Genomic DNA, 13672 nt, shown 5'->3' with positions numbered 1-13672 from the left:
TTTGACTTCCAAAACGTTTGGAAACCAAGGTGCGGCTTCTGATTGGCTGCAGGAAGCTCCTGCAGCCAATCGGAAGCCATGGAAGTACCGTTGGACTTTCGAGTTCCAAAGAATGTTCGCAAACCGGAACAATCACTTCTGGGTTTGTGGCATTCGGGATCCAAAACGTTCGACTCGCAAGGTGTTCAAGATCCAAGGTAAGACTGTACTGGTCATTTGTAAAAGAGAACAATATCCTAGCACATGCATTTAGGGACCTAATTGGATCTGAGGTAAATACTAAAATTACTACCTCGGTCAGTGTTTTCCAACCATGAATGCTTTGGCTTCTGTTTGCATCTCACAGGGGTTCCATGAAATTTCACAACCTCCCACATCAAGCACTTCACTTTCAATGATTTCATATATATATATATATATATATATATATATATATATATATATCCCCCAAGTTATAATTAAGAATTAACGTAGGAATTTAACTTTGCATTTTGCAATGGTTAAATAAATTTAGGGCCCCTCCCAGACGGGTGTTTTATTGTGGCTGTATTCTGCAAACATGTCCAGGACACAATAAGAATGCATTAATGGGTGGATTTATTCTGCTTTAGTTCGCTCTGTGATGCTTCCCTAATGCTACCACAAGATTGCTGTCCAGAAGTGCTAAAGCGCAACTAAAAAGTGGGACAAAAATAAACCAGTTACGGGACCTCAGCGGGAAGTTACGGGATGTTCACCGACTGGGAATGAAACAGTGTGACTGCCTCAAAACCTGTGCAGCCTCAAACTGTATCAAAAGTGGGATGTGTGTGACTGCCCCAATAGCATCATGAGCACAAATCATCATGAATGTGCAACAAGAAGGGCATCTTAATGGGGTTTTAGTTAGGTTTTTTTTGAAAACTTTGCTTGAGGGGAGCAAGGAGAGGGGATTAGGGTTCTGCAGGCTAAAGCAAAGTATGACAGGGATTCCTCAGACAAAAAAGAACTGAAAACAATTACTGTAAACTTTCATATTCTTATTTTTACCAAGGAAGTTAAAAGTAGTGGAATTTCAAGTTCAGAGAGAGATTTGAATTTTTCTCCATTAGTATATAGTGGTACCTCGGTTCTCAAATGTCTCTGTTGTAGGAACCCAAAACCCAGAAGTTTCCGTTTTCGAACGCGCCTTGGAAGTCGAACAGCTTCCGCTGCATGTTTTTCAATTTTCTCAAATGCATTTGAAGCCAGCCCTTTGCGCCTCAGTTTTCGAACGTTTCGGAAGTCGAAAGGTCTTCCGGAACAGATTATGTTCAAGAATCGAGGTACCACTGTACCTCCAATACACTACCAGCGGCCAAAATAAGGTGTCAATGAGACAGCAGCAAATCGTTAAGTTATTTGATTTATGTTTACTGGCGCCCAGTACTGACACAATCGCTGCACTCAAGCGGCTTGAACAGAAAGGATATTGTTCGAGCTTCTCTCGCTGGCTCATGGCTTCGCCCCTGGCCATCAGTTTTGTGAGCCCTCGCACCCATCGCTGAGCATCGTCCACACTCCGGGCAGCTAGGTCCAGGTTTTTCCGCTTGCCCCTGAAGACAATGGTGAAGCATTGCTGCTCAGGGAAAGAGCCGCCAAATTTCCGAAGCCCCTCCGACTGATAACCTTCTCGCACGCTTTCGATGTGTAGGATGGAGACTGGAAGACAAGACAGGGATGAAGGACTGCGTACAGAAATCAGGGACAGAACAAGATCCCAGGCTGCATGCTTCAGGCTTGATCACTTTGGTGCACCAACTGCAGGGCTTTTGGTTTAAAGTTAACAATCCAGTTCCGATCTCCAAACTCAAGTCTTAGCAACTTCACTGGGGCTTTAAAAAGGCTGCAGCTCAGGGCCACATTGCCACTGTTTGGGGGCAGAATTTGATCACATACTGGCAAATTACAGGTGATTGGGAGGTAATGTGCAAGAAACCTGCTTCTTCAAAAGCAGGGTGGATAAAAATCCATGTTTTTTAAAAAAAAATCAACAAAATAAGATATTTTTTATTTAAATTGGATTTTTAAAATAAAATGCTTTTGGAGGAAAAATCTTTCTAAAGATAGCTTTCTGTTTACGTTACATTATAGTCCAAAGGCTATTCATTAGGAAATAAGGGTTTGTTTTAAGTTTTTCATGTGCACCAAAACTCAGTCTGAGTTTTGTTTTTTAATTGATTAACCGCATCAGTTAACAAACATGGATACATATGCTATAATGTTATTGTTTTAGTTAAATAAATTGTTTAGTTATTAAGGAAATGATTATTTTTCTCCTTCCAATAAAGTACAGCAGAAAAGCTGTCTAAGTATAAACAGTTAACTTACTAAACCTCACAATAATTTCATAATTATCTGTCTATGTATTTCTAATAGTATAACCAAATCAGTAATTTTTGATATACTGTAACTGTAAAAACTACTCTGAAAATTTATTATTCCAAAAATGAAACCTTCATCTGGTTGTAAATATTAAGATTATACCAGCAAGAATGAGTCTTTCTGTAAAAAAAAGATTCAAATCAAGTCTTACCGACTAGTGATTTAAATTAAATCAAATCCACCCTGTTCAAAAGATTCGCCTTTTTTGCAATAAGGAAAATGCACTGTAAAGTACAGGACAACACTTGCTTTGTCACAACATCATCTAGCCTCCTTGCACACAATTCAAATCCTCAATAAAACAGGTAGTCTGATACACTCTCAGTCAGAATTATATTATGATTATTAATTACCCATGCTTCATCCAAAGGGCCCAGGGCTTTATTAGGACTCAACCACGCTAAAACCTGCTCTTTAATGCTCTTGGCCATCCACAAAAAAATTTAAAAATCCAAATTGCCTTTTCATAGATCATAGAATTATAGAGTTGGAAGGGACCCTGAGGGACATCTAGTCCAGCCCCCTGCAAGGCAGGAATATGCAGCTGTCCCTTACAGGGATTGAACCTGGAACCTTGGCGTTATCAGCACCATGCTCTAGCCAGATGAGCTATCTAGGCTTTTGTTCCGATTCAGCATGAAAGAGTGGGCTTTCCTAGGAAAACAGCAGGAGATATATCACATGTACTGGGAAAGTATGGAACTACACAGGGCAAAAGTTAAGTGTGGATGAGCCCTTAAGTCTCTGTGAAACAATATAATAATAATAATAATAATAATAATAATAATAATAATAATAATATAATGATGATGATGATGACGACGACTGGGTCACCCCAGCCACTCTGGGGGGCTTCCAACAAAACACTAAAATACAATAACCTATTAAACATTAAAAACTTCCCTAAACAGGGCTGCCTTTAGATGTCTTCTAAAAGTTTGGTAGTTGTTTTCCTCTTTGACATCTGGTGAGATGGTGTTCCACAGGGCAGGTGCCACTACCGAGAAGGCCCTCTGCCTGGTTCCCTGTAACTTGGCTTCTCGCAGCGAGGGAACCGCCAGAAGGCCCTCGGCGCTGGATCTCAGTGTCCGGGCAGAATGATGGAGGTGGAGACGCTCCTTCAGGTATACTGGACCGAGGCCATTTAGGGCTTTAAAGGTCAGCACCAACACTTTGAATTGTGCTCGGAAACGTACTGGGAGCCAATGTAGGTCTTTCAAGACCGGTGTTATATGGTCTCGGCGGCCACTCCCAGTCACATGTCTAATATCTTCCTCAAACAACCAAAATATCATTGCCTCAATCGCAAGACTCCTTCCCCACAGTGGTATATGTGACATTCTGTGCAATGCTTCGAGACCTTTGCTGGCTTTCAACTTTCATAGCTGTTTTTAGTTTATGGGCCTGATAAAACTACGTTTACAACCACCCTTTATTTTTTCATTGAAACATGTGCACCTACCCTGTCCTAGACAGTCGTACCTTGGAAGCCGAACGGACTCCATTCTGGAAGCCCATTCAGCTTCCAAAACGTTCGGAAACCAAAGCGCGGCTTCCGATTGGCTGCAGGAATCTGCCGCAGCCAATCAGAAGCCCCGTCGGATGTTCAGCTTCTGGAAATAGTTCACAAACCGGACCACTCACTCCCGGGTTTGCAACATTTGGGAACCAAAACGTTCAGGAATTATATGCTGTTTGACTTCCAAGGTGCGACTAATACTGGGAGACACCTCTCTCATTTTAAAAGCAGCGAATTTGCAAAAGGACTATTTTACTGGACCAGTATTGCTCCTCCCTCTGCCCTCTAACCAAGTCACACAGCAGGATGAGGGGGGAGGGCTCCTATTGTGCCTGCACACAATTACAAAAATGTGCACAGAAACCCTCAAAGCAAGTTGCTAAACGACATTTTACAGTACTTGTTTGTCCGCAAATTCTTCTTGCACCAACCCATCCCAAAACAAGCTTTCAAATTCCATTCTGTTCCCTACTCTATTGTCTCTGGGGGTGGTGTGGGGTGGGCAACCAAGGAAAACAATCCAACCCACACCTTCCCTAGCACCACACCCTGACTTAAGTGTTAATGAGCCATAAGTAACTGAAAGTTGAAGTCGGGTTCAAGGAGCAAGTATTTCCTGCTTCGGGCGAGGCACTAGGTTCAAACCTTGCCTCTGCCATACTCAAGCTGAGCTTAGGGCTTGGTCACAGTTATTTTTAACGCTGTTCTTTCCAGAGACACACACACAGCCCTGGAGGGTTGGCCAAGGGTGAACACAGCTGTGGGCCAAAAACGACATTAAAGTACATTTTCACAATTAGCAACAAAAAGACCCTCCAAACCCAGTACAGTGGTATCTCAGGTTACATACGCTTCAGGTTACAGACTCTGCTAACCCAGAAATAGTGCTTCAGGTAAAGAACTTTGCTTCAGGATAAGAACAGAAATTGTGCTGCAGCGGCGCGGCGGCAGCAGGAGGCCCCATTAGCTAAAGTGGTGCTTCAGGTTAAGAACAGTTTCAGGTTAAGAACGGACCTCCAGAACAAATTAAGTACTTAACCTGAGGTACCACTGTACAAATTTGTGGGAGCAGGACTGCATCTCTTGTCATCGGTGACGTCACCGGCACTATCCAATAGGTGCCTGCATCAGTTGCATTTCAAACCACTCAGCAATCTGAGGACCAAACAAGAGACACCATCCATGAAACAGGAAATCGGGCGAACGGCTCTTAAAAAGTAAATGGACGGTGCTGTGTGGGATGGGGTGTTTGCTCCAAATCGAGACCTCGGCAAGGGGGAGCGGCTGTGATCCTTTCCTCTCCACTGTGACAGAGATTGGGACTCTTGCACCTGCTATTTGTATAGCAATCAGGCCTTTCTCCCAACATCAGATTCTTCTATACTTATTTGTTGAGCGCATAGCACATAACCAACTTCTATGTCATCCCTGAAACTGATACCCTTTCTTTGAAAATGCTGTTCAGCTGTTGCAAACATTGTGCTGTTTCCTGTTATTCTCTTCCATTCTTTCTCTGAGTTTTGTTATCTTTTTCTCTCTCTTCCCCTCCCTGACATCCAGTAACAGAACATTTCCTTGTGTTTTGTTTTTGCCTCACTCCACCCGGACACAGCACGACAAGGCAGTGTGCTCCTCGCAGTGCAGCCATGTTGCTCTATGCAATCTAAGTTAAACTTCCCAGGGAAAAAAAAATCCAATTATTCATTTATTTATTTATTTAAAAACCCCACATCACAGCCCACATCCTAAGGGCCGTGGTTGTTGTACATTACAAAATCATTTGAGAGTTGAGGAGGAAAAAAGAAATAACAGCCCTCCATGGATTTAGTTCTTGTCGGCCGGGATGCTACCACGCGGCTTAAGGAATTCACCTTTTGAACCTCTGCAACCTCCCCTTCGCTGATGCCAACAACTAATCTTTGGCAAAAGTGGCACAAAATGCTGCGTCTCTCAAGCCCCATCCTTTCAGAGTTCCATACAGGATTCATATCCGACTTATAAACTAAACAGAAATCCGAAGCCCTGGTGATGGACAGGCAGAGAGGGGCACAGCATAAAATGCTTGCACAAGATGATCTGATGCCAATTTCGTTTTTAATCGTTTTAATCCCAGGCGAGACAAAAAGTCTAGCAAGCTGTTCCCACTTGCAGAGAAAAGATAACAGGGGAATCAAAGCAGGGCTGTAGCTCAGCAACAGAACATCTGCCTTGTGCACAGAGATCCCAGGTTAAAACCATATAAAAGGTAAAGGTAAAGGACCCCTGGATGGTTAAGTCCAGTCAAAGGCGACTATGGGGTTGCGGCACTCATCTCGCTTTCAGGCCGAGCGAGCCGGCGTTTGCCCACAGACAGCTTTCCGGGTCATGTGGCCAGCAGGACTAAACCGCTTCTGGCACAACAGGACACCATGAGGAGTGCCAAAGCGCATGGAAATGCCGTTTAACGCCACATCGGTATCTATTTATCTACTTGCACTGGTGAGCTTTCAAACTGCTAGGTTGGCAGGAGCTGGGACAGAGCAACAGCAGCTCACCACATCACGGGGATTCGAACCGCCAACCTTCTGATCGGCAAGCCCAAGAGGCTCAGTGGTCTAGGCCACAGCGCCACCCTATAGACCTTCTTGGGTGTTCAGATCAGCAGAGAAGAGCTTCTTGGTAGTTCTACTTCCTTCGAGGTTGTGGGGTGGTGGCCTATAAGAAGGCAGTCTCTGTGACAGCCCCTAAATTGTGGAATTCCCTCCTCACATCTGACACCTTCACTACGAGGCCTTCAGCAAATCCTGAAAACACGCCTCGTGTTGTGTGTTTTCAGGACCCACCCTATTCCTTTTTCTCCAGCCAATGAATTTTTATTGAGTTCCAGTTTCTCTTAACAAATAACAGATTTAATCCATAATTTAAAAGTTGACTTCCATGGTGTTGTTATTCACATTCTTCTTTGCTGCATTATAATTTTATCTATTCCACAGTTCTTCCATTGCTATTATATTTTGTTGTCCATCCGCTGCTCAAAATCTAATCCTGCCCATGATTCCATTTAACATGTAATATCTCAAGATGACCAAATAGGGAGTTTATTCTTTCAGGTCCATTTCATCCCTTGAGCTCGACTTTGCTGTCATCTTTGCCATGTCCACATAAGTTTTTCAAAATACTTTTTCTTATGTTACTATTCCTCCTTCTTGCAACCTATGTGCACACGATGTTGGCCACTCGTTCTACATACATGCATAGATTTGTTTGTTTGTTTTGTTCATCCACTGATTAATTCTCTTCTTTAAAACATCCATTCTTGTTGCTTTCCACACCGTTGAACGGGGGGATAGGTATAACTTCCTTAGGTAAAGGTAAAGGGAGCCATGACCATTAGGTCCAGTCATGGCCGACTCTAGGGTTGCGGCGCTCATCTCACTTTATTGGCCGAGGGAGCTGGTGTATAGCTTCCAGGTCATGTGGCCAGCATGACTAAGCCGCTTCTGGCGAACCAGAGCAGCGCATGGAAACGTTGTTTACCTTTCTGCCGGGGTGGTACCTATTTATCTGCTTGCACTGGCGTGCTTTCAAACTGCTAGGTTGGCAGGAGCAGGGACCGAGCAACGGGCGCTCACCCCGTCGCGGGGATTTGTACCGCCGACCTTCTGATCGGCAAGTTCTAGGCTCTGTGGTTTAACCCACAGCGCCACCCGCATCCCTCACAACTTCCTTAGAGAATGCATTAATTAAAACTTACCCCCATTCTCTTCCTTGTCATCCTTATTTCTACAGTGTGCTGGGGACCCACCCTATTCCTGTGACTGCAAATTGTTCTTATCTCTGAATTTTAAATTGATATAACCCACCTGGTGAAAGAGTGGGTAATAAATTTAATCATTATTGTCCCTGACATCTCTGGGTGGGACTGGAAATGTCCCTTTTCCCGAAACCATAGAGAGCTGTTACTAGTCAAGTGTATTCAGCTAAATGGATCACCGGCCATTTCTCTGTTGCTCCGTAACAGCTTTCTCTGTTGCTCGGTAGCAGTGGCTGTTCAAACATGGTCGCAACCAGAGCTGAATGAACAGTTTTTCCGTCTCCTGCAGTGCAAGACAGGCTTTCGGGACCCTTAGGAAATGTACTCACTGTGTGTCAATGTGCTGTACACACGACATCATCCCTAAGTCATCCCTGTCCCAATTTTTAGTTGCCAATCTAAAGCGGATTCAAGGAAGAAAGTTATATTCCGTTTGTGCTGAAAATGGACCTCTCCATTGTATGCATTTGTACACAGATTGTGCTTTTGCTTGACATCAGATGTCAAGGAAATAAACAACTATCTGACTTTTAGATGACACCTGAAGGCAGCCATGTTTAGGGAAGTTTTTAATGTTTGATGTTTTATCACTTTTAGTGTTGTTATTATTAATATTAATATTAATAGTTTGTTGGGAGCCACCCAGAGTGGCTGGGGAAACCCAGCCAGGTGGGTGGGGTATAAATAGTAAATTGTTGTTGTTGCAGCAGGTTGTTGTTGTTGTCATCGTCATTAATTATTATTACAGTGGTACCTCTGGTTACAAACTTAATTCGTTCTGGAGGCCCGTTCTTAACCTGAAGCTGTTCTTAACCTGAGGTACCACTTTAGCTAATGGGGCCTCCAGCTGCCGCCACGGCGCGATTTCTGTTCTCATCCTGAGGTAAAGTTCTTAACTTTCCTGGCTAGTGGAGTTTGTAACCTGAAGTGTTTGTAACCTGAGGTACTGCTGCATTATTATTAGCATACCGCCCTACACCCGCAAGTCTCAGGGCGATTCACAACATAAAATCACAAAATATATGCTGGTAATTAAAAAGACAGGGACGCAGGTGGCGCTGTGGGTAAAACCTCAGTGCCTAGGACTTGCCGATCGTATGGTCGGCGGTTCGAATCCCCGTGGCGGGGTGAGCTCCCGTCGTTCGGTCCCAGCTCCTGCCCACCTAGCAGTTCGAAGCACCCCTAAGTGCAAGTAGATAAATAGGTACCACTTTATAGTGGGAAGGTAAACGGCGTTCTGTGTGCTGCGCTGGTGCCGGTTCGCCGGAGCAGCTTCGTCACGCTGGCCACGTGACCCAGAAGTGTCTTCGGACGGCGCCGGCTCACGGCCTCTAGAGCGAGATGAGCACGCAACCCTAGAGTCGGACACGACTGGCCCGTATGGGCAGGGGTACCTTTACCTAATTAAAAAGACGAGAACAACCCAATAATACCCCCCTTTCCCCAAAACATTTTAAAAGGGTATTGGATGTCAATCGGGGGGGGGGGGGCGTTTTTGCCCGGTGCCTAAAGCTGTATAATGAAGGCACCAGCCGAACCTTCCTAGGGAGAGCATTCCAGAAATAGGGAGCCACCACCGAAAAGGCCCGTTTTCGTGTTGCCACCCTCTTGTGGAGGAAGTGCACGAAGAAGGGCCTCAGAAGATGATCTCAGGGTCCAGGTGGGTTCATATGGAAAGAGGCGGTCCTTGAGGTTTTGTTTGTCCTGAGCTGTTTAAGGGTTCATAAGTCAAAATCTACTGGGTCGGACATTGCAGGCCTGTGCCACTCAATCTCCCTGTCTGCGAGTGAAATTGGCAAAATGCAAAGCACAGTTGCTTAGCTGCCTGCTTACACCAATGCACACAACATATCCCTTGTATATCAATATAACACTACACCAGTTTCCAGCCTCTCTCTTCTGAAAAACTGAGAAAAAATATGTACAGTATATATCTTAAATATATACTAATTGAGGGGATGGGAATAGGAAACACCACTGGGCACTAGTTGGAAGATGATAGTTCCATAATGGTGGCAATCTCAGAGGGGAAGGAAACCCCACAATGTTAGCTGAAGATAAATACACCTTAAGCTTCCTGATCTGTCATAAGCACCAGAAGAAAAGTCTTTGGGAACTATAAACATATGCAATTATCTCCTTCTTCCAGTGTAGTCCTCTCCCCTGCCAGGGTTCCTGAGTCACAATCATTTCTGCTCACCGCAAACCTTACTATGATTCTGTGCTTTTGGCTTTTAACGCCCCTGGATTGCCTGAGACAAAGAAGATTGGCTTATTGAGCATTCATCCTGATTTGTTTGCAGGGAGATAAGACAATGTTGACTTATTAAATGAGCATATTCATTATGCTTTGTTTGCGAGGAGATTAGTTATCCACTGCATTCTCTCGCAGTTTCCTTATTGCAAAAATGTCTGATCTGTTTGTTGCCGAAGACCTCTCAGTCTGAATTTGCTGGCACGTGTTCCCACCTGAAAATAGGGACAGTCTGGAAGCGTCCCGAGTTCAAAGTACTTGAGAAAACAGCAATATTTTTAAGTATTTCAACTAGAAGGTTTACCACTTCTAGACCTCCTAAAATTATTTCGGATTTGCCCAGCTACTCTGGATTTGAAGAGTACATACACAAACAGACACACTCAGATACTTACAGACATGTTTGGAGTAAGCCTTCTTGAAACGGGTCTCAAACCAGATGGTCATTCCATCTTCCTGCAGCCGATATATTCTTTGCTTCTGTGCCGGCTTGGCCTTGACTTTCCAAAAGGGGGACCCTTTCAGCATTACCTTGATATCTTCATCGTCTGTCAGGCCTGCCCAGAGAAAAGAGAAAGGGAATGGTAGCAGCTATAAAACCCACAATGAACCCAACATACATTTCCGATCTGAAGAACACACGTCTATTCGCCAGTGCTTGATCTGAGCCAGAATTCAGTCCTGGAACTCTGTTCAGAATGCTACCCCTGAAACATAATGTAAAATGTTCACATGAAAAAGAGTGCCTCTAAACACGTGCAAAGTGCCTTTTCCTTTCAACCTCAGTCAGTCAACACTCTCTGGATTAAGAGGATTAAAAACAAAATTTAAAAAGTGTTGCAAACTCCCAACCCTGCCACCATGCACTTAAAAAAAAAAAGAGCCTGCATTTTGAAAAGCCATTAGAATTTCAAAATTCTCTTTGGAAACAGCATAAATCTAGTCAGTGATGAAATGTGTGGAATCCTAGCCCTTGGTGCACAATAACCAAGCCTAGACTTTCACAACTTCTGAATCACTTTCAGGCCTGCAGGGTCGGAGGAAATGACATGGTTTACAGTAGACCAGTAGCAGATTCTGCAGCTGTCTTAAGCAACAATGGAGTGCACCTCTGAGGGTGAAATCAAACTGCTGCATTAGCAACACTGAAGTGACCTCCCCGGGGTGCAAGCCTGGACAGTGCTTATGGAGATTGTGTATGGAAATCTTGGGCTGCCCAGATTACAAGACACCACTCTCTGCCTTACTGCGGCTCAGAGGAGGGTAGAACAACAGACCTGGCAGCAGCTGGGCTGCAGGAGTTGCTGGAGAGGCATATAAGGCGGCATCCAACTGTCTTAGGGACTCTACTCCGGATTTATGTTGCATTTACTCCTTAATAATAATAACAATAATAATAATAATTTATTATTCCTACCCTGCCCAGTATGTACAGTATATATATGGGCTGGGCTTCCCCAGCCACTCTAGGCGGCTTCCAACAAAGTACAGTGGTACCTCAGGTTAAGTACTTAATTTGTTCCAGAGGTACATACTTAACCTGAAACTGTTCTTAACCTGAAGCACCACTTTAGCTAATGGGGCCTCCCGCTGCCGCCGCGCAATTTCTGTTCTCATCCTGAAGCAAAGTACTTAACCCAAGGTAATATTTCTGGGTTAGCGGAGTCTGTAACCTGAAGCGTATGTAACCCAAAGCGTATGTAACCTGAGGTACCACTGTATTAAAATACAGTAATCTGTTAAACATTAAAAGCTTCCCTAAAGAGGGCTGCCTTCAGATGCTTTTTCTTCTGGGCAAACCACCCCAGAAGAAGCACAATGTGTTCTCCAACCAGCAGTACCACCCCTTCCCTAACACCCCAAAAGACCAGAGCAAGAGGCCATGCTTGAAATGGCCCGAGGCAAGGCAAAGCAAGGCAGATGGCCACCCTGCGAGATCAGTTGCTTGGGGGGAGGAACACAACTTGGACCCACAGCGGTTAGACAGAGCCAGCCAGGCCTAGCTGGGCTGCCATCTTTAACTATTGTACTGGGGGCAGTGAATCCCAGGAGATATTAGGGCTACATACATATGGCTTCCCCCAAAGAATTCTGGGAACTGCACAATGGTACCTCGGGTTAATTACTTAATTTGTTCTGGAGGTCCGTTCTTAACCTGAAACTGTTCTTAACCTGAAGCACCACTTTAGCTAATGGAGCCTCCTGCTGCTGCCGTGCCGCTGCTGCCCAATTTCTGTTCTCATCCTGAAGCAAAGTTCTTAACCCGAGGTACTGTTTCTGGGTTAGCAGAGTCTGTAACCTGAAGCATCTGTAACCTGCTATTTTCTTTCGGTTCTCCACCGCTGGCTCTTCCTACTGAGGTTTGATGCAAACTTTTCTGGCAGGGTGGGAAAAAAAGATGGAGAAGCCAAGAATCTTAAGAGGAGGAAGAAGCAGGAAATCTGGGGGAAGCATTGGTGCTTTCTGCTGGAACGGGACAGAGAGGCCCCCTAATGCAAATATGCACAGATAGTTTGGGAGAGGCAGCAGAAGACAGTGAGTAAGATCCTCAGATGATCTCTTGGCTACAGAGCTATTGTAACCACAAAGGGGTGGAGAGCCAGGAGGACTGCATTCAGCACTTAAGCCTCTGTGGCAGGGATTAACAGACCGCATCAATGGCTGTTGTTTGCTGTTGGGTTTAGCGGCCCTCTCTGGGCAACAGTGCTAAGGTTTGTTTTATGTTTCTTCCAAAGTTGACACCTTTTCCCTTCCTGACCCCAGCTCAACTCACTCCCCGCATATTTCAACGTTCTAGTGAGAGCTGGACCATAAAGAAGGCTGATCGCCGAAGAATGGATGCTTTTGAATTCTGGTGCTGGAGGAGACTCTTGAGAGTCCCATGGACTGCAAGAAGATCAAACCTATCCATTCTGAAGGAAATCAGCCCTGAGTGCTCACTGGAAGGACAGATCCTGAAGCTGAGGCTCCAGTACTTTGGCCACCTCATGAGAAGAGAAGACTCCCTGGAAAAGACCCTGATGTTGGGAAAGATGGAAGGCACAAGGAGAAGGGGACGACAGAGGACGAGATGGTTGGATAGTGTTCTCAAAGCTACCAGCATGAGTTTGACCAAACTGAGGGAGGCAGTGGAAGACAGGAGTGCCTGGCGTGTTCTGGTCCATGGGGTCACGAAGAGTCGGACACGACTAAACGACCAAACAACAACAACAAGGCGGAATTTAAAATTATATATATATATATATTTGGTGTCATCTGCATGACTAAGCCACTTCTGGCGAACCAGAGCAGTGCACGGAAACGCTGTTTACCTTCCTGCCAAAGTGGTACCTATTTATCTACTTGCACTTTGACATGCTTTTGTACTGCTAGGTTGGCAGGAGCAGGGACCGAGCAACGGGAGCTCACCCCGTCGCGGGGATTCGAACTGCCAACCTTATGATCGGCAAGTCCTAGGCTCTGTGGTTTAACCCACAGCACCACCCGCTGCCTACTTCAACCCTAAAGATTTTTGTACTTCTGCAAACCTTTGGGCTCCTTCACACCTGCAAATACTCCGTGCCGTCCGCACAAAACCTGGCTGCTTGTGGATGGGCGGTGCTGTTTTGACTACATATGGAATGTCACTCAAACGGAGTTGGCTATTAGTACACATTGATGCTGATGCAGAAAACCTCCCTCCGCCGACAGAACCGACCCCTTC

At 44.9% G+C, this 13672-nt stretch overlaps 1 protein-coding gene across 1 annotated transcript in view; it reads right to left on the bottom strand.

Annotated features, from left to right (window-relative positions):
* The window catches only part of PLCD3 (phospholipase C delta 3), an 87882-nt gene that overhangs the window by 39962 nt on the left and 34248 nt on the right, over nucleotides 1–13672 (bottom strand). Inside the window, exons 2-3 of the mRNA XM_081837852.1 lie at nucleotides 10365–10526; nucleotides 1452–1680 (exon numbers count right to left, since the gene is read on the bottom strand). Of these exons, the coding sequence (XP_081693978.1) occupies nucleotides 1452–1680; nucleotides 10365–10526 (391 nt within the window). The remainder of the gene's footprint in view (nucleotides 1–1451; nucleotides 1681–10364; nucleotides 10527–13672) is intronic.

Source organism: Podarcis erhardii (genome assembly GCF_964252035.2).
Source record: "Podarcis erhardii genome assembly, chromosome: 13".
Classification (NCBI taxonomy): Eukaryota; Metazoa; Chordata; class Lepidosauria; order Squamata; family Lacertidae; genus Podarcis; species Podarcis erhardii.
The sequence above is the reverse complement of the archived record's forward strand: the minus strand, read 5'-3'. Positions and strand labels throughout refer to the sequence as shown.